Below are 27,447 nucleotides of genomic sequence, written 5' to 3' on the forward strand. Positions count from 1 at the left end.
ACCAATACCCTGTGGGAACCTTGGGGAAGGTGCTCAGCAAATATTGATTAATTACAAAACATAGTCTAATCTTGTTCCTCCTTCTGGGAAAGGCAGAGAGCTGCTCTTCTGGATTTACATCCAAGTAGATCAGATCATCACCTCCTCCAGTATCCAGCATTGTTTTCCCAACACAGAAGTGGACTCCACAGGAATACTGTTGGCGCAACAAAAGTCAAATTATTTCCATCTCACACCCACAGACAGAGCTGTAATTCCATCAGAGAACAAAGGTCAGGAGTCCTCCTCCTCTCATATAATTTAGTTTTGACAGCTCATCAGGATCAGAGGAGCTGGAGATTTTAACTTGGAGGCTGAAATCTTGCTTTGCAAGAGGTGCTCAGTGCATCTTTATGAATCTCTGCTTCAGTACTGTGCAGGTATTTAACACAAGCTCAAAATACGTAGTTCCTGATGAATTTATTTGCTAGTGGTAACTGATATTTGCCCGTGAAAAATATATGGTAGTTTCTGCTTTAAATAAATACCTCTAAATAGAGTTCAGTTGGAAGGTGAGATGATTACACCTGGAACTATGATTGAAATACCTGAACTCCGCACTTGTAGAGAAAGAAAATGAAGACAACAACAAATTCTTTTGAAACAGGTTATTTTTTTCCTGAATTTTCACCAGTTTACAAAAAACTACAAAAACCTCAAGGACTGTAACAATATAGCACTTGAAAAAAAGGCTGTTGTGTACAAAAACAAGCATGCTTTTGTTTTGGGGTTGGAGTGGGTTTTTGTATTTACCTGGGTTCTTTCCTTCCTTCAGCATAGTGTGAAAGAAGAAAGTACCAGTTTATTTAACAGGATAGCTCAGAAAAATACAGAAGAACATGCTTTCCCCATTACAAAACTCTACCAGAAAATGCATGCTTGAGGTCCGAAATACAAACAGACTGACACATTTTGCAGCATGCAGACTTTGTTGTACGACCCACACGGCACTTCCCTTCCCCTGCCCCATGCTCAAAGATGTGGTCCGTGCCATGCATTTTGCTTTCCCTTTAGTTGGGGGGGGTCTTTTCTTTTTGTAATGAGTTATTTGCCTTTTTTTTTTGCCTTTTTTTTTTTTTTAGCCCTAAATCCCAGGTAGTGGTATCCAAGGTAACAACAGAGAAGAGTCCAGATCTGCACATTATCACTGTTTCTGCAAGTTTCATGCAAAAGTTAAGCCATTTCTGCATGCAACATGATGCTGGTCATTCATTGTGCTTCATACAACTCTGGGGAGACTTCCCCATTCACCACGACAGAGTTTGATGACTGGGAAGCACAGGTTTGCTCTCCCATGGACACAGACACATTAGAAGAATCCTCCCCCCCCCTTTCCAGTCCCACCCCAGCTGCCCCAAACACATGGGAATGTGCATCTTGGCACCTGGTCCAGACAGTTCACTTGCCTACAAAAGCCCGGTGGCTTCAGTAAAGTCCCATGATTGCTGCTCCCACATCCTTGGAAGGTCTTCGGTCCTTCACCAGAAAGTTAATCATGCTCTCCGACTTGATGAGCAAGTTGCAGCCCAAAAAGAAGATGCCAAACATCACTGTCAAGGAGAGGACACAGAGGACGGCGATCTGCACCACCCGCGTGATGTAGAGGCTCCTCTCGTCAGGTGCCAGGACCGAGGAGCCACCGTCGGTCGCCAGCACCGAGCCGGTGCCATTGCAGCAGGCCATGAGGATCCCCAAGCCCTGGGTCCTGTTGGGGTAAGCTCCCTGCTCTAGGAGAGTCTGGTTGAAAAACGATCCATTCATGGTCTCTGTGTGGTCCCAAATCTCCGGGGAAGGCAAGAGGAAATCTTGCTGTTACCCTGCCCACCCCTCACACGCCAGGGCTTGGCGCCGCGGGCCGGCGGGCTCCCAGCCACCTCCTGCCTTTCTCCTCACAACGCCTGGGATGGCGGGACACTTCCTCGAGGCTGCGAGCAGGTGGGAAGCCAATCTGTGCAGCCGAGGGATGGCTCGCTCCGGATCCCTCCTGGCACAGGCGGCGTTAGCACAAGCCCCCAGGCAAGCAAAAAGAGAGAGAGGGTAAAGGCGAAGGGGGCATGGGGGCGAGGGAGGCAGCCGAAGATGGCCCCATGCCTCCTGCCCTCGCCACCGCCCTGAAGCGCAGGGCAGCGCAGCCCGTCCCCCCGGGGGCTCTCCCAAGGGAGGGAGAGCCGGTTCCTGCCGCCTGGGAGCTCCACAAATGCAAGTTCCAAGCTAAAGTCTTCACCGTGCTCAAAGAAAAAAAAGCAACTCCACCCCCTTCCAACCTCCCCCCAGGACCGCCTTCCTCCCCCTCCACGCTCACCCAGGCTGCCCACCCCTTCCCCACGCGTGTGCACCCCCCTCTGCCCTGCCACGGGTGCCCGCACCCACCCCCGTGCCACCCCCAGGTGGGTGCTGACCCCTAAGGCCCTGCGGAGCGGCACCTAACTCATCCTTCCCCCCAGCCCCCCCCCGCTCCCCAGACCAGCCCGCAACGGTGGGTGCTCGTCCCGGCCCGCTGGCAGGTCCCCGTCCCGCCACGCAGGCTCCCGTGCGCCTCGGGTCAGTGCTGCTCTCCACGATCCCCGGCTGCTGCTCCCCGCCACCCACTCCTCCTCCGCGCCGCGCTGGCCCAATCCGGCGCGGTCCACCCCCAGCTCTGCTCAGTGATGCCCGTCCTGAGCCTCCAGATGAGAGCTGGATCCATCCCCCTCTCCGCATCCTTCCCTTCCTCTGGCTGGGGGTTTCCACCCCGGGCACCTTTGTCTCTCCTCCCCCTCCTGCTCCTGTAGCCCCTTCGAAGGGGAGTGTGGCGATGCTGCACCCTGATCCCTGCCCGACACCCCTTCCCTGCCCTGGTTCCAGCTCTGGGTCCTACAGCAGCACCGCTGCTGCGCCCGGGGCTAGAGCATCGCAGACCCTCTCCCTCGGGCCCCTCAGGCCCACCAAGGGAACCCCAGGGGAAGTTCATCGTCGCTCCCCACCCCTTGACTGCGGAAGCTCTGTCGGGGCGTCCAGCCGTGTCTGGCTCAGTCCCAACGCTGCCCGTCCCAGGGCTGTGCCCGTGGAACCGCCGCGTCCCAGCTTTGCCCCTCGGTGTTTGCCTGGAAACGTGTCTGGATGGCACAGAAGAGCAGATCAGCCCTGAGTGATGATGTGGGGACCTTGTCCCGATTTATCTGTGTACATCTTGGCTCGCTTTCTTTGCCCAGCCCCCGAAGGGGATTTTAATAAACCTAAAATGAGAATTGATAAATTGCAGCTAAGGCAGGAGTGTGAGGCGGGCTGGCGGCTTGGTAGGGAGAGTGTCAATTGATTTTCCTTTTAGGTGGCTGGGATCTGTGTCTGTGTCCTGCTGCTGTGACTTTAGGTGCTCAAAAACTGGCTTGGGCTTTATTTGGTGCTTTTTCCTTCTTGTTTTGCACATGGCGTTTCTCCCCCTGAAGGGCTGCCTGGTCTGCGAGGCCAGTTTGCAGCAGAAGCACTTACGGGAGGGAGGTGGAAAGCCCTGATCGAACAAGAGCATCTGCTCATATTTAACCTGAGGGCCAGGAAAAAAATCCCCACGGGAAACCAGAGCACCCCAGGTGCCCCAGCCCGAGTGAGAGCTCCTCTCCCCAGCTCACTCCCAGACTGAAGGAGTTTCTGCTCCCTCTGGTGGCTCCAGCTCCAGCCTCTCCTCTCTCCTCACACCCGAGCACCAATTTCGGCGGCTGCACCCATCGCTCCTGGGTCACAGCCGGCAGTGATGGGGCAGCCAGGACCATGGGGCCACTCAGCTTCCAAAGAGTCCTCTGCCTGCTCCTTGCCTTCATCCAAACAGGGACTTCAAAACCCAGAGCATTCCATTATCTATTTCGGGGTGCCCGGAGTTAACATCACAGTGATGTGTTCAGGACAAGCAGCACCTTGTTGCAGTTGGCGGGGAAATTCAGTCCAAACGTGCTGCAATAAGTTCAGGCCATCCTTGTCCTCAGGCAGGACGAGAGCTCAGGCAGGCGCAGGCGCAGGCAGGTCAAATACTTCTTTTTGTGAGTTCTTCTTTCTTTTTCAACATTTTTGCACCATGCTTGAAGCAAGGGCTGCAGTATCCCAGCTCATGCTGGGCAGGGAGTTTCAGGACACACAAGGCTGTGTCCCTTTGCAGCCTGCAGCACTTTCTAGTTTTGGGCAACCCGCTGCTCGACAGGACAAGTCCCCTGGCGAAGAGGGCCTGCGAGATCGATGGCAGGTCCGATCTGTGGCGTGTGCAGAGCAGAGTGGGGCTCCCACAGTTCCCTCTAGAAATTTAGACAAATTCATCATCCCTTGCACGAAGCACCAGAGGTGCTCGCAGGGTGATGCAGCGCAGCGCATGGGGACAGGCTGCCGTGTGGCCAGAAAGCCCCACGTGCTGGGGACAGGCCACGTAGGCAGCATTTCCAGGCAGGACACGTGCAGGAAAAGCAGGAATTTGGATGCCCTGAAACTGGCTAATGGTGTCTGCAGTGAGAGATGGCTCCGGGGTCTGGAGCAGGGCGAGACCGGGAGTCCCCCAGAAAGCGGGTTTGGGGTTTGTTTTGATATCCCCGCCAAGGATATCAAGCGTGATGTGATATTTTGACGCTGCGTGAGAGTCGATGGACTTCTCTTGGGCTCCTTTACCAAATCCTCACGGACAAGGCTTGCGGAGGGAGTTGGATCCCAGGAGGAAAACGATCCCCTGGGAGCGGAGCCCAGGCAGCCGCAGGAGGGCAGCAGCACCCCGCGGGGCCGCTGGGGCTGAGTGGGGAAGCAGGGGGGCATCAGGACTCCTTTTACAGCCAAGTCCCCAGCTCCCGAGGCAGAGTCTCCATCACCTCACCCTCGCAAACACCACCACCTCTCGTTGAGAGCCGCACAGCTCTGGTGCAGGTGCCGTTCTCCCCGTCTCTCCTGGGGCGGTGGGTCTTGTACAGCGCCTTGCACATCGCCCCGCAGCTTCCAGCACTGCCAGGCTGCGGCTGCAGCTCTCGGCATCCCCACAAGCTGCCTAGCGTCTCTGTGTGTCGGGTCGTCCTGACGCAGGGTTGTGTCATTACTGTCCCCAAGCCCTGTCACCTGGCAGGAGGGAGCAGCCCAGGGCTCCAGGGAAATGGCTCTTCTCCCTCTTTTGCTCCCCAGCCTTTATCTTTATTGCCTCTGTTTCCCCATCTCTGAGTAGGACCTTGGTATCACAGGGGAACGAGAGATTCATAAAACCCCTTCAGGAGGCACCCACAAGCAGCTTGGGCATTTTAGGGGGACCGTTCCTGTGCAGATCTGACTCCCTGCTCTTGCTTAGCACGGGAGCAATTCATGAGGACACGCAGCGGGGAACAATACAAGTGAGAAGAATATCAGGTTCAAATTATCAGACCCAAAGCTGAGCTTCCCTCCGTTTGCGATGTACAGGTTTATACCCAAACTGCTAGTTTCACTGGGTCCAGTTCTTGGCTGGGTCTCACCCTGCTCCCAGCTCCATTTCGGCAGAGATGTTCCCATTTGCACCAGTGCTCTGGGGAGGGGAGCTGAGAACCCACACTTTGGTATCTGTATGTTTTTGCTCTTTTTCCCCTTAAATCCTTGAACTCTGAGGCCGCTCAGACGGGGTTTAAAAGGCTGCCTTTCATGCAAGAGTTAATAAAAGGAGGGAGTGAGCAAGATTTTGCAAGGAATTAAATCCAGGCGAAAGAGCCTATGAGAAAGAGCCTGCTACCAGCCCCAGGGCTGTAGGTCACCAGTGCAGTGGACTTGCTGCCAGGGTTTATTAGGTCCTTGTCTGAGCTGAGAGTGCAAAAAAAAGCATGAGGAGCTGCAGGCAGAGCGGGCGGGGGCACTCCCTGACTCAAAACTGAGTGACGAGCCAGCGCAGTTTCCTCCGGCCGGCCCCGCTCGCCATGTGTGTCATACACCCAGACTCATGATTCATCTCCTGGACTGCTCAAAACCTCCGGCTGCCCCAGAGCTGCTCTCCATCGCTCACGGCGGGGCTGGTCCAAGCAACCCCCCACGCTTGGGGCTCGGAGGAGAAGATGGGAAAACTCTGTGTGGCTCTCGGGATCCTCGTGCTCTGTGCTGCTGGTGGCTGGGGTAGGTTTACAGCCTGTAGCGTTGTTGCTTGCTTAAAGCCTGTTATTTCCCAAAATCCCAGGACTTTCTGCATTCCCAGGGTCTGCGTTTTCTCGGGAAAATCGCTTGGAGGGGGAGCTGGCAGGCTGAAATCTCAGAGCGGCTCCCAAATACGAAGAACCACTCAAGCCGGTTGGGCTTCGGCTGGGTTGGGGCCAGGAGGGTTTCTCAAAGATATTATAGGGTCAAGACATGGGTGCGTGGTTCTCGCACTGGGTGCGGCAAGTTTATATCCTCTACCTACGCTGTGTTTGGCTCCGGGTACTGGTTTGTAATGGAAGGACTGGGGTGTGACTTGAGCTCCATCCGTCTTAAACAGAAAATACACTGGGGGAGTTTGCAGGGCAGGTAGTCACTGTATCCATGTCATTTTAAGGGCATGGGGTGTATTTAAGTCAGTGTTGCTGTCCTGTGTTATTTTTTCTCTTGCTATTTTAGCACTTTAAAAACTCTGGTTTGTGTCATCAGGTGATTTCAGGATTTTAGTTTGTATTTAAAGAAATATTTTCCAATGTCTGTAGCATGGAGAAGCAGCCGAGAAATGTGTTATGTCCCCCCCCTCCCGGTGTGTTTCCGGGGCTCAAAGCAAACCTTGCAACTGCAAAATGGTGCGGTGTTTTCAGCTCCTGATTTATAAATCAGTCCCATTGTGCTCAAGGCCCCTCTCAAGGAAGTTTTGGCAGCATTGTTCTGTCTTCCAGCCTGAATTCCAGACTTTGGTGAATTCCCAGGAACAGCCCGAGGCTCCGATCTGCTGCCGGAGGGAGCTGCCTGTCATCCGGACAGGACATAGGATAACCCCTGAAAGAGTCTGAGTTTATAGAGCTGCAGTTTGGGGCTCTGCAGGTGATTTCTCTGGTCCTGTGTGCCTGTAATCAGCTGAGCTCAGATCGGGGCACCCCCTCTCCGGGAAGGTGCTGGCAGACAGGGAGAGGTTCAGAGGAAAGACGTGGCCCCAGGATGGCGTAGGCAGGAGATCAGCCAGAAAAGCCCAAATCCTTATCACTGAGTCAAGCAGAAAGGCCAGAGAGGATGTAAGTATGGTTTGCATCTTTATCGAGTTCTCAAAAACATCCTTATCAAGTTTTCTGTGTGCACATTCTTGCTTAAATTGGCAGAGGGGGGGAAAACAAAGCGGGCGGCTGGCTCACGCGGCACGGAGAGGAGGATGCTTGGAGCGCAGATTGGGGACTGAGTAATTTTCTCCAGCCAGGGAAGGGTGATGCTCAGCCACAGACATCTGGGGTATTTTAAGTGCATCATTTCACCTCACTCGGGCCGCAACGCTGCCCAGCCCCAGGCGAGTGATTCCCATGCTGCCCAGTTTATCTCCTGTTTCCCTGTATTACGTGTGCTAGGATCTCTTTTTTTGTTGTTTTAAAATGAGTCTTTAGGATCAGATCGTTATATGAGACCAGCTCCTTTCGCAGTAAAAAAATGAAGCTTTTGTACTTTGGTTTATTAGTTTTTAGGGCTGGAGAAACAAGCCCCCAAAATTAAAAAAAAAAAAAAAAACAAAAAACAAAAAAAAACCCCCAAAGTAAAAACCACAGAATTTATCAGTTTAGGCTGTGCTGGGATCCTGTTAACCTGCTCACAGCCAGGCAGCGTCCGGAGCCTGGGAAGCGCTGCTGGGCACTCACAGGGCCACAACCTGATGGGGCTCAAGCGGCACCATCCTCCGCTCTCCTCCACCTCTGCTTTCGCTCCTCCATCACCCCAGGGTCCCACTCGCCACCTCCCCGCTGCAGAGCCCTCCCGACACCGCACCCTGCGTCCAGCCGCGCAAGCAGCGCTGGAAACGCCAAAGTAGAGACGTTTCCCCACGGTGAGGAGGGCGAGGCGCCTGCTCGCGGCAGGACGAGCCGCGTGTTTGGATGGTGATAACTTCGCTCCATTAATCACCACTGGCGCCTGGGGGATTTTGGCCCCTTCGCAGGGGGAAGGGATGGCCCTGCTCCATCCAGCCCCGGGTTAAGTGCAGCCAAGAATGGCTCCGTACGGCGCTGGGGGTTGGGGAAGGGTCCTCCATCCCCGAGCACGTGTCTCGGCCGTGGAGCGATGGAGACCATGGGCACCGCAGTGAGTCTGGGGCAGACACCCCCAGGCTGGGGCTTCGGGCAACCTGAGGGGGCCGGTACCGACCTGCAGGGGACCCCCCGGGCAAAGCCACCGCTGCCAGCAATGGCATGGCGGCACGATGTGATGGCAGACCCCAGGGCAGGCTCGGGCATGGCAGCATCCCTCCCACAGGGACCCTCCGTGCTGCAAGCCCGTCAAACCCCATGTGCTGCTCCCCAGCCATGGGGCTGCTGCCCTGCCCGGGCGGGACAGCCTGACTTGTGGCCTTCGTTCCAAAATCAACCAGAAAATTGGGTTTTCATCTCCAGCGTGGAGGGGGGACACCAGATCAAGGGCCCGCGGGCTGTGGGGTGGCAGCAGAAGGGGAGGAAAGGAAACCACCAGGGCCCAGAGGCTGCACACGGGCAGGAGGTAATTTGCACCAGGCGCCGGGGAGCAGATGAGCTCTCCAGCCCGAAGGGACAGTCCTGGGGCTCATTAGCCCCAGAGCTCAGGTTTCGCTGCATGAGGAGGCGAAGCGGAGGCAGCCAGGGGCTCGGCCGGCAGACACGAGCTTGGAAATCCTCCACAAGGTGTTTCAGTGCAGCCGGGTCTTGCTGAGACCAGGACTAACACTGCACAGGGGAAACTGAGGCAGGGAGCAGCTGAGGGACTTGGCTCAAGTCACAAGGGAAACCTGTCCGACATAGGATTTGGACCAGTGCGTCTCACATCCCAGATGCTGGTGTGAGCCCTGGGTCGCATCCCCTGGCTGGGAGCGTGGCTGGAGCACCCATGGGTGGCAGGGGCCCTCATCAGCTCTGCACTTCCCCAGCAAGCTGGGTGCTGGGGCAGAGCTGGGTGACTAAACCATCCTACGGCAAACTAAAACCCACCCTTGAGGGAACAAACCCGCACTGGCATTGGGCCAGGAGCGCTGCTGGTGGTACTGGGTGCTATGCGCCCGCCCCAGCCAGGGCTGCAGCCACCGTGGCCGTGAGTCAGCAGCCGGACATGGCCGTGGTGGGGAGGGACGTGAGAGTGCAAAGCAATGAGACTCCTGGCACGGGGCAGGCGGCTACCTGGCATCTCTCCCCCCATCCCTGAGCGAGGGGCCATGGTGCTGGTCCAGGTATCAAAGCATCAGGGCTCCCCGGGGACCTGCAGTTTCAGAAACTGTTCCCACATTCAGGCACGTGGCCCCGGAGCTGGCAGCCCTGAGAGTTTAACCCTGAGCACTTTGAGCTGCCAGGGCCGTCCCCGTCCCCGCGGGCTGCCAGGGCAATGCCTCCCCTGCCGTCCCCGCAGGGCTGAGCCACTGCCAGCCGGGCTGGAACCGGCTCCCGGCTGCTCGGCACAGCGCAAATCCAAGGCACGTGCCCCGGCGCTGAGCTGCAGCCGCCAGCGCTTGGCACGGCGAGAGGGGTTTCGCACGGACGCGGCAGCAGCAGGCGTGAGAAGCGGGAGCCGGCGCTGTTGGTGTCACTGCTGCTGCCTGGGAGCCCTTCGCCCCGCCAAGCCCCGGCTATCCAGACCTGTCCCCCCAAGGGTGCGATATTGCTGCTAACATTGCCAAGTGTCCTTGGTGCAGAAAGCACCAGAGATCAACCCGTCGCTCTCTTGGGCAAGGCTAAATTTAAAATCTTTCCCATCCTTGCACATTGCAGCTGGGTATTTTGGTGTATGGAGAGAGCTCTGGGGGTGGGTGCCACCCCAAAGGTGGTGCTGAGCCAGGCAGTTGGGGTTTAGCCTTTAGCTTAGTCCCCCTGCGTGGGACAAGCGGGGAGCATGGGTGGCACAGGTCCAATGGGGCACACCGGCCCCAGTGCCCTGGGGCATGTCCCCAAGCAGCCGCTGGCCTTCGGGACAGGCACAGCGTGTCCAGCTCAGCCCGTGACATCACCCTCGTGCAGACACGCGCTGCCGCGACACGCTGCACACACAGCCGCCGTGCGCACACACACATACACACGCCGTGCACACGCGCGCTCCCAGGCTGCGTGCCGGTGGGCATGAGCGTGCAGTGCCGTCGACGTCGTTCTGTCCAAAGACCTGACGACATCGTTTCACCGTTTCCTCTTTCTGCTTTGCGTTGCATTTCCTGCGGCTGCAGAAAACGCCGCTTTTTCTGCCTGAGGCTGCTGGGGAGAGCCCTGGGCAGACCGGGGGGACATGGGGCAAAGGGGAGACCCCAGCACCCGCTGCTCCATGCCGGCATCCCCCGGGCTCCCCAGGCTGCAGCCTTCCTCCAACCAAGCAGGCACATGGCTGCAGTCTGCTCTGCTCGGGGAATCCCAAAACTCTGCCGAGATGCTTGTGTCCCAGGAGGGAGGAAGAGCGGAGGGTGACACCAACCACAGCCGTGCGCCCAGCCGCTCGCCGCGTTGGCCGTTGGCAGCAGGAACCGCAGAGCCGGAGGAGCTCCTCCTGCCCCGGCAGGTGCTGGCGCTGGCCTGGGGCCCCTGCAGGCATTTTGGGGCCCTTTAATCCTCCACACAGACCCACTGGCCTCTGACCTTCACGACTGGTGCCAGCGTGCATCTCCCAAAGTCCCCACTGCCAGTTCCACTGACAGAGCCCAACCTTTGCCCGGGGACAGAAACAGCCACCAGCACATTTCTGGACTGATGCCCTTTCCCTCCCCTCCTCTCCCTCGGTTTGAGCCTGAGCCAAGACCAGCCACTGAGTTTAGCGTCTGCACAAGAAGCCACTGACCACCCTGGGTCAGGGACGGTGGGAAGAGGCGGCAGGTCCCGGGCGGCTGGCAGGGCTGCGGGTACCACGCTGTGCCCCTGGGAATTCACCCCTTCCCCCTCCCTGCTGCCCCAAATGTCTGCAGGGAGGCATGGGGGGAGATGTCCCCGTCCCCATCCCGCCTCCCCCAGCGGCGGGGGCTTCACTCCAACACGTGTGCGACGTTGCAGAGATGGGGGGACCCTTTAAGGAGCTGGCAGGTGGGAAATGATGCTCAGTCCTGGGCAGGATGAAGCCAAGCTGGTACTGGGCTGGGAGATGGTTATAAAAGGGGCAAGGAGGCAGCAGTACCTGGGGTTTGGGGCTGGGAAAGGGGTTAGAGCAGAGTCCTGGTGGGGTGGGGATGTGTCTACTCAATGAAGCTGCTGTCTGAGCACTGAGACTTCAGCACACCTGTGGATTTTGGGCTCTGCAGGTTGTAACAGCTCTCTGTTTTGCTCTTTCAAGGGGGTAACATCTGCACCACCCGTGGGGTGAACTCCTGCAAGCAGTGCCTGGCCGTGAGCCCCCTCTGCGCCTGGTGCTCAGAGGTAAGAGCTTGGGGGGAGGCTGAGCAGGGCTGAAGCACGTCCCTGAGCAGGACAGGGGATGTGTAGGAGGGGGAGAGCCTGTGGGATGGGTGCTGGTCCCTGTGTTACATACAGCCACAGGCTTGGTCTCCCTTTTCCCACCGTGACTAAACACATTTCTCAGTGGCATCGGGCTCCGACCACAGCTCGAGATGCACATCCCGCGGGGCTCGGGCTGCCTCTTCCTGCTTTGCTCTGAAAATCTGCCCCTTATCTGGGCATGTTGGCCGGAGCTACATCGGGCTGGCTGGGAAATGCTGATGTTTCTGCTGGGAAATTCACTTTGTCTTTCAAAAAATGTACATTTGAAAAGTTATTTTACTTTTGGATTGCTTCTTGAAAACCCATTGTAAAGCGCTGGCTAAAGGAGCTTAATTGCTGGAAGGGCTGGAAAGGGAAAGAGGCTCGGAGGGAGGAAGAAAAACTACTGATTAGAAGTTAGGGTTTGTGTTTAAAAGCCCGTGTTTTCCATTGGCAAGAGGGTGGAAGGAAGACAAGGTGCCTGGTTCTGGTTACTGAGCCAAAGAGGATGTGAGAGCTGAGCGGTGGCTCTCAAATCGCCCTGTTTGGGTGGGCGAGAGCCCAGAAGCCGCCACGCTCCCCTCCAAAAATGCTGCCCTGGGGGTGGGTCCAGCGGGAGGCAAGAGTTGGGAGTTTCCCAACAGATGGGAGAGCAGCCCCAGGGCAGAGACAAGGGGAGGTGAGGCTGGGGCGGCCAGAGGTGATGAAACTTCCTCCAGGGCTGGGCGGCGGTTCCCCCTCTGGGCAAGGCTTCTCTTGCTTTCTGCTCCTCCGTCCGTGACACCCGGCTTGCTGTGGCTGTGGTGCCCACCAGGGCTGGGAAAAGACCTGGGGAAAAAGCGACCTGAGCTGCAGAACGCTGTGGGATCATGCCTGCGTGGCCGGATGCTTTGGGTGTATCTGGAGGGGGTGCCTCTGCTCGCTGTGCCCATCAGATACGGCCGGGATCTTGGGGTGCAGCGTGAATAAAGGCGCTCGTGCGGATTAGCCCGGTTTTACCCCCCAAGGGGCGGCTGAGCTCTGCAGCCTGACACAGGCTCCGCGGCGGGGAGCGGCCGGCCGGGCTCGCTCCTTCCCAGCCACGGTCCTGGGCCGGGCTGGTGTCTTGACACTGCAGCGGGGGCTGTGATGGGTTTGGGGTTTTTTTCCTCCAGATCAGCAAAGGTTTCCAAAAAAGGAAATATTTCCAGCGCTGCTCAGGGCTATGCTCATGGACAGACGTGACAAGCAGCGAGGGAGCCGTCCCGCTGCCAGCAACCGGCCCCCGGAGGGCCAGGCTGTGCAAGCTCTGCTCAGCAACTCTGCCTCCAACATCTGGACCACATTGTCTTAATTTAGCAAATGAGGGTTTTTTCTGTGGGTTTGTTTAATTTCCCTGGGGTGGGGGAGGTCTCTGATGCTGCCCCCTCTTTTTTTTAAAGGGACAATGTCCTTATTTGAGCTCCTTCTGCTCCCACTGCCCTTTCCCACCCACACTGCTTCCCAAGGAGCCAGGGGCTATCAGTTACTCCTGCTCCATCCCGGCTTTGGACAAGAGAAGGATTTCATTGCAGTTTCATGTGTTCACTGACCCCCACCGAGCACTGAAGCAGAGGAGAATTGAGTTTCATTTGTCAGAAAACTTGACTGCTCTTACCAACAAATAGACATGCCCATCCATAAGTCAGCCAAGCCTTAACACTAAGACCTGGCTCTAAAATCACTTTGGAGATTATCATGGCAGACCTTCTGGGGTCTCACCCACCCACAATGTCACCCACTCTGGTTCCCTTGGAGGAAAGGTGGAGGCAAGGCTGACCAGGGTTTGATCTGGAGAAGCTGCTGGAAAATTTTAGCTTAATCCGCAGAGGTGTCTGTGCTTTGGGTCTTCCCGGGAGCTCTCCTGCAGAGAAGCTGATGCTGTATGTGGTCGCTTGCAAAATGAAAACGGAGATGCCCCGGGGATGCGTAACTTCCCGCAGCCTCCCTGCCCAGCAGTGAAGGAAGGAGCTCGCGGATGGAGCTGGCTCTGCCAGCACCCTGCCTGACCCTGCCCTCGCTTGCAGGGTTTGGAGGCAGCGATCAGGACACAAACTCATCAGGTTTTCCCATCCTGGAGGGAGATGGAGCAGATGTTGAGTTGAAACCTCCTTCCCTGCAGCAGGACAGAGGTGGTCAAAGGGCAGGTGGAGCTGGGGAGCCCCTCAGCCACGGGCTGCGGGATGGTGTGTGATGGTGGGAACACATACCCCCCCCAGCATCTCTTAACGGGGAGCCAATGCTGCCTGGGCGGTGCTGACGGGGGAGCGGGGTTTGCAGGGCGGCTGTCAGCGGATGAAGTCCCTGTGCTGCGAGTTTCTCACTGGAGCTGTGTCCAGGCTGCTGAGTTTGCAAATCTACGGAGATTGAGGGGGGGAAAAAAATAGCGGCTGGAGGCAGGAACCAAATGCCCCACTGATGGCTTGGTAACTTTTTCCTTGGCCTTTTGCAGTTTTGTTGCTTTGGAGGTTCTTGTGCATCCTGCGTCAATCATGATCTTCAGGGCTCCAGGGAAAGGGGAATGATGGGGCCCTGGAGTTAAATAGCTTCTCCATGGGAATCTTGCAGTAGGAATGATGCTGATAATCCCATAAATTCTTACACGGCCTTTGAGGTCCTGGGAGCTCCCCAGAATCTCCAGGTATCACCCGAGAGCCCAGCATCCCAGTTAAAAACCTGTCTGCCCAGCCTGCCTTTCACCCGCATATCTTTCCCATGACTTCCCTGCCTTGGACAGGAATGTGCAGGATGATTGATGGGATCTGAAGTAAACCAGGCACATCTTCCCCTCGCCCCATGGGGCGAGCCCGTGGGGTGGGTGGGTGCAAAGGAGCTAATTTAGAGGGATGACTTGTCATCTTCACCAACAGCACGCTGCCCAGGCAGCGAGGGTGGGAGTGGGAGGCCACGGGGGAGGAACACTCCTGCTGATGTATTTTCTGGCTATTGCTTGGCCACCGTTTCCAGAGGGCTGCAGGCCAGCCAGGGCCTCCTGACACCCTTTGCGTTTTTCCTACTTGTTTGCGGAAAACACACAAATTCGTTCCTGGCTTCAGCCAGCCTGGACCTGGAGGAGATGATATCCCGGACGGGGAACTCTCCAGTGCCGGGAGGCTGCAGCGTGCGGATCCAGCTTCCCAGGAGGAGGGAGGGAGCTGAACCAGCCCCACTAGGACTTGTGCCACCCCCCTTTGCTGCAGGGAAAGGCTGTGCTGGTCATCTGCTGTAGGACTTTGCATGTAGAAAGATTTGGGCTGTGGGAGGGAGAGGGAGAAACCTTTTGGAGGGGAGGGTGGCTGCTGCCCGGCCGGGAACATGCCGCAGCAGATCCTGGCAGCATTGGGCTGGGAAAGAAATTCTTCCCATATTTGTCTTCATGAGAAACCAAAGTGACGGAAGCCCTTCTGAATGTGCCATGATAAGGCCGAGGAGCCAGGAGCTTTCTAGGAAAGGAGGGATGGGGCTGGAGCCCCACCGTGACTCCACACTTTGGGCTTCCTGCCCCTGGCAGGCACTTGACGGCTTCTCCTGCAGCCCCGTTGCCTTTTTGCTCTTTCACTCCTTTTTTGGTTCTCCTTTCTTCCGGCCGCTCTGTCCAGCAGGAAGCTGAGAGCTGGAGATAAGCCCGAACCGTTCTCGGACAGGAACCGAGCGCCGCTCCATGCGCTAGGCTCACCCGCAGCAGGGCTGGTCCTTGCTCGCAGCGGAATTCCTAAGGGCACGTGTTGAGAAAATGGGGGGAAAAGGTGGCTTTTTTTGGCCTTTTGCCAAAGTTCAGAAAACAATACAAAAAAGTCTCGGGATCCGCCACTCACCCCCAGCCTGCCACATTCGCATCCCACCTCGCCGCCTTCTAGCCATCCCACGCGGACAGGCTTTCCTTTTAGCCTTGCCAGAAACCAAACCTGCGGCTCCAGCTGCTGGGAGCCAGGAGGGGGCTGGCAGGCGTACGCCATCCGTCGCCCCTTCTGGGCGGGGGTTGCTGAGCTCCCCCATGGAGCACAGCAGACCAAAACCCGCTCTGAGCCCCGGCAGGACTTGCTGATCCTGGGTCCCATGTTTGCCACCTCCTTCGAGCAGAGACCGTGTGCCCCAAAAAGCCTCTTATCCCGGTCTTGCATTAGGGGTGATAGAGCTGTGGCTCTCCATGGAAAAGGGGCCCTCTCTCCTCCTCCCCAGGGATTCCCGGGGGAGCTGACTCCCGACCGTGTCCCTCTCCCACAGGTCTTGGTGCAATCGTTGCCCCGCTGCGACCTGCGCACCAACCTCCTGCAAAACGGCTGCAGGCAGGATTACATTGAGTTCCCCACCAGCACCGTAACCACCCTGGAGGACCGACCCCTCAGCAACAAGGGCTCAGGGAGCTCCACCACCACCCAGATGAGCCCCCAGAAAATACAGCTGAACCTGCGGCCGGGTAAGAGACCCCAGACTGCTGAGGGGGAGGGCAGATGTGGTGGGAATACCCCAAAGGGCTCAAGCGTTGGGTGAGCTGTTGCCCTGTCGCACTGGCCACGGCTGTCTCATGTCCACCGGGTCAAGGCCAGGCTGGGGGCTGCACCGAACCCACCGGGAATGTCCCCAGTGGGCAGCAGATGTCCCCGATCAGTCTGAGAGCTGATTTCTGCTGTTCAGCCTCTTGGCTCAATCCTACAGGTACCCCGAGGGGCAGGAGGGGATGCGACTTCAACAACACACTCTTACAAAACCATTTAGACCTTAGCCAGTGCCATAGTGCTGACACTGAGCTTTCTCACAAGGGTTCGTTATAAGGGGCTTTGCGAAAACTTATATACATGTTCACATTTTACTCCCCCATTTTGTAAAACTAGGGAGAACTGAGGCCCCTGGAGCAGAGCAGCTTGCTCAGCATCCAGATCACCAGGGCTGTGAGTCCTCAGACTGAGGGAGCTGATCCTGGACAGGAGACTCAGGCTCTGAGCACTTTGGTGAAAGTCGGCTCATGTCTAAGGAGCCGTAGAGCAAGCTGGTAGGGTTGGACTACCAACAGGTCCCTGTAATTTCCCAGGCTCTTTCCAGCCAGGCAGGCTGGAGACAATTAACTCTTATGGTCATTTGCCAGCATCCGAGGAGTTTCAAGCAATGCCAGGCAGAAGACAAAACTAGTGGGTGTCACTTGCCCAAGGTCACAAAACCGGTTTGGGGAACGTGGAGTGAATGGTGCCATCGCCGTGGCTGTGCTCTGCCCCGTGGGCCATCCACTCACCATGACTCTTCCAGTCTCGGCAAGAGCAAATTTTGCTTCCTCGTGCTCATTAAAGTCCTAGGGCCAGACATCGGTGGCTGATAGCACATGGCACGCTGTGCACATCCCTGGGCCTGGCCAAGGGGAGTCCTGACGTGCCTGAACGGCAGCAGTCTGAAGCGTTCCTGCACAGTGGGGACACGTAGCTGCTAAGTGGCCCTTGCTCTATTTAGGTCTAAAGGTATTTGGCAGGAGGCAGGTACGTGTGCCGCTCTGGAGAGGAACGGAGGCAGCGTGCAGGGCCGTAAGTCCCTGCTCCTTGGAAGCAGTAGAAGGAAACCCCAGCTCAATATCATCTCTGCCCAGCCAAGAAAACTTGGCACGAGTCATCTTCCTTGACTCATGAATCAAGACCAAATGCTGAAGCAGGACAGGTCACAGCCCATGTCCCACAAGTTCAGAGTCCTCATTTTAATTCAACAAGGGGAAACAGATGCTCTCTGAGCATGAAGTTGGGACCCCTGATGACATGGCGGTACTCCAGCGATGCAGCTGGAGCGGGGATGGAGCTCTTTGAGCTCTCAGAGATTTTGAAGATACTTTCCCCATCCTGAAAGTCAGAATCTGACATGCAGATTTAGCAGGAAATATGAAAACAATAACAATTTAAGCTCAATTAAAGCTTTTTTTCCTCGACATTTGAGGTGTTCTGAGAAGGCCACAGCTGTGCCCCAGCTTACATTTCAAAGAAGCCATTTCAAAGAACAACAGGAAAGAACCTCTGTTGCTTTTAAAAAGCAGAAAGAAAAGGTCAACTCTAAGTGTTTTCAGCACTTTTTTTTTTTCCCAAAGTGCAAAAGTCATCGAAACTGGCCTGTTCCCCAGAAGGTTCTATCTAAGGAGGTTTTTGTTTCAATGGAAAACATTTCACCAAAAATTTCCCCAAAGGGGCTGGGAGAAGCCAAGAGGAGAGGGAAGGAAACAGGGATGGGGGAGGCCCCAGGAGATGCTCAGAGTCCTTGGGAGCTCAGAGAAGCCCGAAGCAGCCATGCAGCCCCCAGTAATCCCCATAAGACCTGCTGCCCACACGCTGAGTGTTTCACTCACTCCATCCAGCACGTGTTGGTCACGCTGTTCATGCAGGACAGCTTGGGGTGTCAGCTCTGAGCAGGAGGATCTGCTCACGTCCTGGTAATGAGAGGTTTGGAGAACAGGAGCCATAAGCCACACTTGCCATACCCAAGGGGTGCACAGCGTATCTCCCGTGTGAGCACACTTGCCCCTTTTTGTCTCTTTAACTGTGATGAACTCTTCCCAGCAGCTTTAACCGTCTCCTTGGGCTCCTGCTGACCTTGTAGGTTGACTTTCTCCTCAGTCCAGTGACAAGCCCCCTTTGGTCCTCCCAGGAGAGGATCTCTCTCTCACTCTGCTGCCCTGTCACATTACAGATGACTCCCAGATCTTTCGTGTCCAAGTGCGCCAAGTGGAAGACTACCCCGTGGACATCTACTACCTGATGGACTTGTCCAACTCCATGAAGGACGACCTGAGGAACATCCAGAACCTGGGCACCAAGCTGGCCAGCGAGATGCGCAAGCTCACCAGCAACCTACGCATCGGCTTTGGGGCCTTTGTGGACAAGCCCATTTCTCCCTACATGTATATCTCTCCCCCGCAAGCCATCACGAACCCTTGCTATGAGTAAGTCAGTCCCAGGCTGAGGGAGTCCTGTAAGGGCCAGAAGTTAATGGAACATAACTGGAATGTGGTTAGAAATCCATGGCAATGGATTTCAGCAGAGTTGAGGGTCTGATTTTTGGGCAGGGTTTTGCTGCACTGCACGTTCTGCTGGCACAGGGAGGAAACTTTGAAGTATCATTATCACTGAAAAGCTCTTAAGGGAATGAACAATTTTACACCATTTTTTTCAGAAGCGATGTTGAAGCTCAAAGAAAGTGACTCCTCAAAATCCAAGTAGGACAGAGGCTGAGAGCTGACCTGAGCCCAGCGTCACTAGAACATGTGATTGATTTTTTAAAAGGTCCTTCACTAGCTTCTGGCTGTGTCCTCAGGGTCTTGGTGTGGCTGGGTCCCTCCGGCACATCCCAGACAGGACCACGGGACGTGGGATGGTTGCGGGGTGGGGATGGGAGGTGGAAGAGCCCTATGAGCCTTGTACCCTGACTGCCGTCCTCCTGCAGGATTGGGGAAACCTGCCTGCCCATGTTTGGCTACAAACACGTCCTGTCGCTCACGGATGAGGTGACCCGCTTCAACGAGGAGGTGCGGAAGCAGAGTGTCTCTCGGAATCGTGATGCACCTGAGGGCGGCTTCGATGCCATCATCCAGGCCACCGTGTGCGACGTAAGGGGCAAGAAGGCCTGGCTGGGGCTGGGAGAGGGTCATCACACTGGGCCTGGTGGGTTGGCAGGGACCACCCAACCTCACCAGGACAAAGCTGTAAGCTCTGTGGAGCTGCTGCAGGCCTGAGACCTGGTGAATGTTCAACAGGGACATTTCTAGGCCAGTAGCCAAGGCAAGGGAAGAGCAGGACCCTTGCATGGTCCTGGGAGGAGCAGAGCAGGTGCTTGGGGACTGATGATGATCCCATGTCAGCCCTGCAGTAACCGGCCCAGAAGGGACATCTCCTGTGCCTGCACCTTGATTTTGCTGGAGGTGGGAGGGGTTGCATCCCTCAATCATTAACCACCTTGATTAACACTCTAGCAAATTAAAACTCTTTCACCTGTATGAGCAGCCCATACACACCTGCCAGGCTCCACAGCCCACGCAGCCCCCACAGCACTTCCCTGGGAGAGCAATTGCCCTTGGTTCCCTCTGCGGTGGCAGGCTGGTCCCTACGGCCAAGCCATGACCCAGGGTGGCAGCAAGGGCAGTAGCAGGTGCCGGCACGTAGGGCTGCCCTTGGCACACGCTGCTGCACAACTGGGAGCTGCCTTTTGCTGCAGGAGAAAATCGGCTGGAGGAATGACGCTTCCCACCTACTTGTGTTCACCACGGATGCCAAGACCCACATCGCACTGGACGGCAGGCTGGCTGGCATCGTGCAGCCCAATGATGCCCAGTGCCACATTGACAAGGATAATTTCTACTCTGCCTCCACTACGCTGGTAAATCCCAACCAATGTGTGGGATTGTGGAGCCCAGAGCTCCTCTTGAGGGTCCCCATGGGATCGGAAAGGTGGTTCTGCTGTGGTTGGAGAGCATGATGGGGACCAGCGTGGTTGGGGGTATGTGTTGCTAGGGTATAGCCTCTACTTTTCCCCAGGACTATCCCTCTCTGGGCCTGATGACTGAGAAACTCTCACAGAAAAACATTAACTTGATCTTTGCTGTGACGGATACGGTTGTTGGTCTCTACCAGGTAAGAGCTGCTGTGCAAAGCCACCTTCCTGGGGGGCTGGTGGGTCCCAAGGAGCACCCTTTGCAGCTGGCCATGGGTGGCTGGACATAGCTTGGTGGGCTCCTGTCCTACCAAAGCTCCTTGGGAAGCTCCTGCATGGCTGAACAGGGTTTGTCCCAGCCATGGCACATTCATCCATCACGAGCAGACCATGCTTATGATATTTCTCCAGAACTACAGTGAGTTGATCCCGGGCACAACCGTGGGCACCTTGTCCAGAGACTCCAGTAATGTCCTACAGCTCATAGTGGACTCCTACGGGGTGAGTGTGCAGTGCGATGGCCCCACAACAGCTTTCTCCCTCACGAAATAGCCACTGCTTCACACTGCAAACAGCCTACACAGATTTGGCAGCTCCCCAAGCCTTGAGCATCCTCCCTGGACCAGCTGTGAGCATCTGCCTCCACCCATGCGTGTGGGGACACCGGGGAAGGGAGATCACTGCGTTCACCACCCACCCCTTCCCATCCTCGAAGGCATTTCGCCGTGGGGAAAGATGTAGCAGAGTCCTGAGAGAGACTTGGGGCACTTGGCTCCTTCCCCATGCGCAGGGGAGCATTGCCGTGGTGCTCGGGGGGACCCCTCCTGGGACTGAGCCGTGCCCAGCCCGTGCCGTCGTCTTCATCGCTCCTCTCTCCTCCCCTAGAAAATCCGCTCCAAGGTGGAGCTGGAGGTGCGCGACCTCCCCGAAGAGCTGTCCCTGGCCTTCAACGCCACGTGCCTCAACGACGAGGTCATCCCTGGGCTCAAGTCTTGCATGGGGCTCAAAATCGGGGACACGGTGAGGATCCTGTTCAGGGGCTCGGGTTTTTTCCCCCCCTCTATGTAGCAGCGCTGCCGGCTCATCTGGTGCTCTCCACCAGCACTGTGCGCTTGCCCCACCAGCTCCTGGGTGACACCGACCCTGTGAACTTTGCAGTGGAGAGAGGGGTCCAGCTGGGTGGGTGCAAGGAGGAAAATGCTTTTTTTGAGTCCGCTGGATGCAAACTCTGCGGTCCGCTAGCTCAGCCCGGGCTGCTGGCTGCAGTGCTTTGGGTTTAGCCTGGTTACTGTGGCAGGCCGGTGGCCCGGACCAAACCGTGCTGGGACAGCTTTGAAAAGCCCAAAGAGACCCGGTGGGTCCCATTTCTGGGCTCCTTAAGCCCGGGCACGGACTGCAGCGCGTTCCCCAGTGCCGCGCCGGTGGTACCGACACCCTCCGCCCTCCAGGTCAGCTTCAGCATCGAGGCCAAGGTGCGGGGGTGCCCGCGGGAGCGGCAAAAATCCTTCACCATCAAACCCGTGGGCTTCAAGGACAGCCTGACGGTGGTGGTGAACTTCGACTGCGACTGTTCCTGCGAGAGCCGGGCCGAGGCCAACAGCTCGTCCTGCAGCCAGGGCAACGGCACGCTGGAGTGCGGCGTGTGCCGCTGCAACCCCGGGCGCCTGGGCTCGCACTGCGAGTGCTCGGAGGAGGAGTACAACCCCTCGCAGCAGGACAACTGCAGCCCCCGGCCAGGCCAGCCCCTCTGCAGCCAGCGCGGCGAGTGCATCTGCGGGCAGTGCGTGTGCCACAGCAGCGACTTTGGGAAGGTGACGGGCAAGTACTGCGAGTGCGACGACTTCTCCTGCGTCCGCTTCAAGGGCCAGATGTGCTCGGGTGAGTGCCGGGCTCGGAGGGGAGGCGGCTCAGGGCGTTTACGCTGCCCGAGCTCAGGGACAAGCGCAACACCAGCTATTCTGGGGCTTGTCCCATGCAGCGTCCCCACCTCTGGCTTGCTCCGCCATGGCTCGCCCTGGACCAGCCCTGGGTCTGAAGCGACGCCAGGGGAATTAGTCCCTTTTTGGCAGCTGGTCTCGCCTCCTGCGCCCGAGAGCTGTGGCAGGGTGATGGGCCAGAGGGTTAAACAGCAGACCTTGGTCCCTGCTTAGACTCAGGAGTCCCATCAGGGGGGCTGGTGGGCACCCAGGGGTGCGCAGGGCAGGGCCCCCGCTCGAATCGCGGCCCCCAACACATCAGCGGTATTGCTCTGTGGGAGTAAATCACAGCGTGGAGGGAGAGGGGTGGGGAGGGGCAATTTTTATCCTCCATCCAGTTCTTGAAGACTCCCCATGGGCAAAAGCATTGGGGAAGCAAATCCTCCCCCCTCGCTGGCCTTACAGCATCTCCCCTCCTGACTATTCATCTCTTCCATGTGCTACCGGCCTCCCCAGCTCCAGCCCCGGCTGCGGCTGCTCTGAGTGCTGGGGCGAGAGGACCAGGTCCGGGGTACTCCTCCCAGGCCAGGGACCGGCGAAGGAGCCCCTCGCAGCAAAACACCCGTCCCAGCAGCAGTTCCACATGTCCCGATGTGCCAGGGCCTCCTCCCCATGAGGAATTCCCCCTCTAGGGTTTCTCCCACCCACCTCTCCAGTAAGCACTGGGGGTCTGAGTGAACGCCGGCGCTCTGCCCCATCTCCTGTTTTTTCAGGGGATGCGAGAGAGAGGGGTGGCAGTGCCCAAGACGGGGGCATGAAGCTGTGGCATGGCCCCCCTAGGAGCAGAACACCCCAAAACTCATTCAAGGGGGAAACCAGAGCGGGGCAGCCATACCCTTTCCTATCCCCAGCCTCTCTGTGATCCCAGGCCAGGAGGCTCCTCACCACAGCGCCAAAAAAGACATCGCTTTCCTGCTGCAAGCCCAAAAATCCCCAGGAAAGCATCAGTGGCCAAGGCTGACCCCACTCTGCTGAAGCCCAGCGTGGGTGAGATGAAACCTGGTGGCCAGGTGACCTTCAGTTCCTGCTCCCCAACATCCCCAAATCGAGTTTTTTGGGACCCCACCTGCCCCTCAGCCCGACTTCACGGCTCACAGCTGCCTCTGTGCTGCTGGGATTGATCCTTTATCTTAACAGCTGGTAGCGGAGGTGGAAACGCTGGGGTTTTCCCCCCACCCTGAACAGCCGGTGCCCTCGGGGAGCCGGGCGCCTGTCCCTGCTCCCGCTGCCTGTTTGCACAAGGGCTGCCGGGTCCGGCGGGACAGGCGAAGGACGATGATGAAGCGCTGCCCCCAGCCTGGGCGAGCTGTTCGTTAACCTGACCTGTCTGACCCTGTTGGCGTCGATCCCGTCCCATCAAGCCACTTCTCCCCAGCCTCCCCATCTGTTTCCATGCCTTTGTCGCCCAGCGTGGCACTATTTTCCTGTGACTCAGCCCTAGTTCCTCATTAACAGGGTTACACATTTATTTCTCATGCTGGTGCCCCCGAGGCCGTGGCGGGGATGGTGCCTGGCCGATCCCCCGCCGGGAGCAGCGTTCCCGACGTGCCCCAGTGCACTCGGGGCTCGGGACGGCGCGGCGCGTGCCAACGCCACGGCATTTCCACCGCTCACCAGGTCTTGTCTTTGAGCCGAAATCAAACCGCAATCCAAATAGCTCCAGGCTTTGGCAGGGTTTGAGCACGTCTGTCTGTCTGTCTGATTAAACCAGTCTTGGCGAGCTTGCAGAGCTCGTTGGGCTTTTCCCAGCAGTCAGTTTCCCCTGCCTGGTTCGGGGCTGGGAAACGAGTGGGAACTGGGGGGTTTGACCAGATGTCCTGACTCAATCTGAAATTAAAAGCCAAAGCCAGAGCTTGACTAGCTCAGAGACGGATCTGATTGAGCATCTCCAGCTGCTGCTGCCAACCTGCCAGAGCTGGGGCAGCTCAGCCTGAAGTTTAGCAGTTTTTTCTTGTTTGGGTGGAATAAGAAGAGTGTTGGGGACACGGCAGAGGTTGAGATTTGATGTGAGGTGCTGCGTGTCCCACCCCAAGGACAGTGGAAAGGGGTTGCCCTGGGTGGCTGGTCTGCCTTGCCATGCCCACGGAAGTGGAGCTGCTGCTCTGGGTGCGTGGGCATCCCATATGGGTGATTGCTAAGGGGATCTATGGGGACACCTGAGGGTCCTGATGCACTCTGGGTTGTCCCCAGGCCATGGGCAGTGCAGCTGCGGGGATTGTCTGTGCGACTCGGACTGGACCGGCGACTACTGCAACTGCACCACCCGCACCGACACGTGCATGTCCAGCAACGGGCTGGTGTGCAGCGGCCACGGCTCCTGCGTCTGCGGCAAGTGCGACTGCACCCAGCCCGGCTCCTACGGCGACACGTGCGAGAAGTGTCCCACGTGCCCGGACGCCTGCACCATCAAAAAGTGAGAGCGGGCAGAGAGCTGGGAGAGGTCGCACCCCATCGGGGAGCTGGCAGGGAGCTGGGGTGGGTCATATCTCATCAGGGAGCCGGCAGCAGGAGCTCTCACCAGCTGCAGCCTGGTTGGGTTGGGATTGCAGCGACTGCCGCAGCCTGAAGAGACTGAAAGGTGTGACGGTCCCCTGGGGAGGCACGGGGGAGCTCACGGTACCTCTCTCCTCTTCCTCAGGGACTGTGTGGAGTGCAAGAAGTTTGAGCGAGGACCGCTGGTGGAGCAGCAGTCCTGCAGCCGCATGTGCCGTGACGAGATCGAGACGGTGCAGGAACTGGGTAAGAGAAGAGACCCAAACCCCGGTCCTAAAGCATGGAAATCCGTGGGGATTTACCATCCGCTTTCCCTCCACGTGTGCATCCCCCTGGCACGGGGGTCCTGAGCCTCTTGCTCTGGCAGGTGACAGGGGCAAGGACGCCGTGAACTGCACCTACAAGGATGAGGACGACTGCGTGGTGCGGTTCCAGTACTATGAGGACTCCAGCGGCAAGTCCATCCTCTACGTTATCGAGGAGCCAGGTAAGACCCGGCCGCCGCAGTTGGGCTGGGCGGGTGCAGAGCATGCCGTGCTGGGTTTCTGTGCTAAACTGGGGGGATTTTGCATCCCTTTTGTAACTCCCACTGCCGCCATGCTCGCGGAGCACCGTTGGTCAGGGGCTGAGAGGGGTTAAAGAGCCGCTTTGTTCCCTGCTCTGTGCCACTGGGCTGTGATTTCCTGCCTGTCTCACATTTCCCCGCCATGCTCCTTGGTTATCTCACCCCTCCACTGAGGCCAAGGATGGGGGTTCACCCCTCCCACCACCCTGATCCTGTTTCTGACTCCATGGGTGTGATTTTTCTCGAGAAGCAGATAAGAACTGGCTCCTGTTAGCCAGGCAGGAGCAATGCCAGGCTGGACCCCAGGGCTGGGTATGGCAGCCCCCCGCCACGCAGAGCAGCCCCAGGGTCTCCAGAGACCTGGAGGTCTGATTTCCAGCTGAGCCGAGGACTGCGTGGCCCCAGATCCTTTCAAAGCAGGGCCACGACGGCAGCTGTCTGCCATCGGCAGGGCTGCAGCCCACCCTCCCCAGCCCCTGTGCCCGCAGGGCAGAGGCAGGCGAGGGCTGGGGTGGCTGCACAGCCCCGGGCAGCGTGCGGGGGGAGCAGGGTGGGTGCTGGGGTGCACACCAGATATCGCCACCATGGTTTGCCGGCTCAGTGTTGATGCACAGCCGTAGAATGGAGGCGGTGCGGGATGCCAGCCGGGCTGGTGGTTTGGGGATGAACTTCCACCAGCCCAAGGACTTGGTCTCCAGTGTCATCCCCCATCATGGGTGGGACCTGTGATGCCCCTGGCCTGGATGGCTCCAGGCTTGGGTGCAGACTCCCACCCTATAGACAGGAGCTTGAGGATCTCGGCACGTGCACCCCATGGATGGGATCCTCCTTTATAGAGCCTGCTGTGCTCAAGCATGGAGGCCCCTGCTGCCTAACAGGGGAGGATGAAGGCCTCCTGAGACCAGAGGAGCTCCATGTACCCAGGCTAGGCAGCCCCAGAGCTGTTTTTAACTGCTCTGGGGGTGCTGAGCCCCTCTAACCCTGCCCTCTTCTCTCTGCCAGACTGCCCGAAGGGGCCGGACATCCTGGTGGTCCTGCTCTCGGTGACAGGCGCCATCCTGCTCATCGGCCTCGCCGCCCTGCTCATCTGGAAGCTCCTCATCACCATCCATGACCGACGGGAGTTTGCCCGCTTCGAGGAGGAGAAGGCCAGGGCCAAGTGGGACACGGTGAGGGCTGGCAGGTTGGGTGTGCCGGGCAGGAGTCCCTGAATCCCACAGCCTCTGGGGTGACATGGCACAGTGTCACAGGCAGGACTCAAGGTGACACTGCCAGCCTGGACTCCCCTTCCCCGAGCCTGTGGTGGTCCCGGGGGCTGTGCACACAGGCAATAGCAGATGTCCCAGATGCTTTTCCCATCTCCAGCATATCCCAAGCACTTGCCACCAGCATGACCCTCTTACTCACTGCTCACACCAGTGTTTCCATCCCGTGAGCGAGGCGGAAGGTCCCTCCTGCCACGGGATGCTGGAAGGGCTGAGGCACCCAGAGCACAGGGGAGGGGGCTGGGACAGGGTGGGTGCCTGTCCCCTACCTCTCCTCTAGCTCCCACCTCCTTAGACAGAAGGGATGGGGTGGGATGGTGGTGGCCCTTTCAGGGGGACTCTCTGCTCCTGAGCTTCTGCCGCCTTTCCTCTCCTCCACAGCAGCTTTTCCCTGCTCTCCCCCATGAAACCTTATGGGGAGCCGTTAAACTGCACAGCTGAAGCCTTGAGCGAAGACATGGATCCAACACTCAATGCTGAAATGGTGCCTCAGTTCCCCCAATTGTAAAGTAGAACAAATGCCGATGCCAAGCACAAAGTGATGATGGTCTTTTTCCTTTTTCTTCTTCCAGGGCCACAACCCTTTATATAAAGAGGCTACATCTACCTTCACCAACATCACATACCGCGGGAACATGTAAGGATGTCGCATCCAGCACTGGCCATAGAATCAGCCAAGTATCTGTGGGATCTTCTGGAGTCCAGTTTACAGAAGAGCTTGTGTGTGTCTGCGTGTATGAGTGCCTGTGTGTAATTTAAGAATCCCTCAACTGCCCTGAAGCCCTGTTGTCTGTCACCCCACTGGAACTGCAGGGACATGCTTTCCACAGCAAACCTCTCGTCCTTACCTCGGCGGGTCGCCTCGCGGGAGCCGGCGGCCCCTCCATACACTGAACGCAGAGAAATGGGACTTTCTCTGCCTGGCAAGTCTGTGAAGTGTTAGGTGCTCATCATGCCAAGCGGACTTTGGGAGAGGCTGCTTGAACTGAAGGCTGTGCCATGCTCTCCTCCATGGCCCATGCCCGCTCGGAGAGTCCCCTCACCCCCTGGACAGATGCGGTCCCACTGCGTACAGGAGCCCTCTCCTTGGGGCCAGGGCAGCTCCACTCGTTGCCAGCAAGCAGGAGCCATTGCATGGAGACCACGCGAGCAACCTGGCACACCCTGCTTCTCGCAGCCCCTTATTT

The 27,447-nt window shown here is 57.6% G+C and overlaps 2 protein-coding genes across 2 annotated transcripts; one reads left to right on the plus strand and one right to left on the minus strand.

Moving 5' to 3' along the window:
- Positions 1-780: 780 nt before the first annotated feature.
- Positions 781-1,800, minus strand: LOC309413527 (reprimo-like protein; the record flags this gene model as incomplete). Its single annotated transcript, XM_082010692.1, has 1 exon — positions 781-1,800. The coding sequence occupies one exon, from the start codon at positions 1,798-1,800 to the stop codon at positions 1,465-1,467; it is 336 nt and encodes a 111-aa protein (XP_081866818.1). The 3' UTR covers positions 781-1,464.
- A 4,250-nt stretch (positions 1,801-6,050) lies between these two features.
- ITGB3 (integrin subunit beta 3) lies at positions 6,051-26,901 on the plus strand (the record flags this gene model as incomplete). The annotated part of the gene is made up of 15 exons (XM_082010757.1): positions 6,051-6,108; positions 11,410-11,492; positions 15,795-15,987; positions 18,225-18,477; positions 18,978-19,140; positions 19,746-19,907; positions 20,066-20,161; positions 20,373-20,462; positions 20,847-20,981; positions 21,410-21,839; positions 24,128-24,350; positions 24,576-24,676; positions 24,798-24,917; positions 25,998-26,164; positions 26,833-26,901. The coding sequence occupies 15 exons, from the start codon at positions 6,051-6,053 to the stop codon at positions 26,899-26,901; spliced, it is 2,343 nt and encodes a 780-aa protein (XP_081866883.1).
- Between the last annotated feature and the right edge of the window lie 546 nt (positions 26,902-27,447).

This window comes from Phaethon aethereus (assembly GCF_964289735.1).
Source record: "Phaethon aethereus genome assembly, chromosome: 25".
Taxonomy (NCBI): Eukaryota; Metazoa; Chordata; class Aves; order Phaethontiformes; family Phaethontidae; genus Phaethon; species Phaethon aethereus.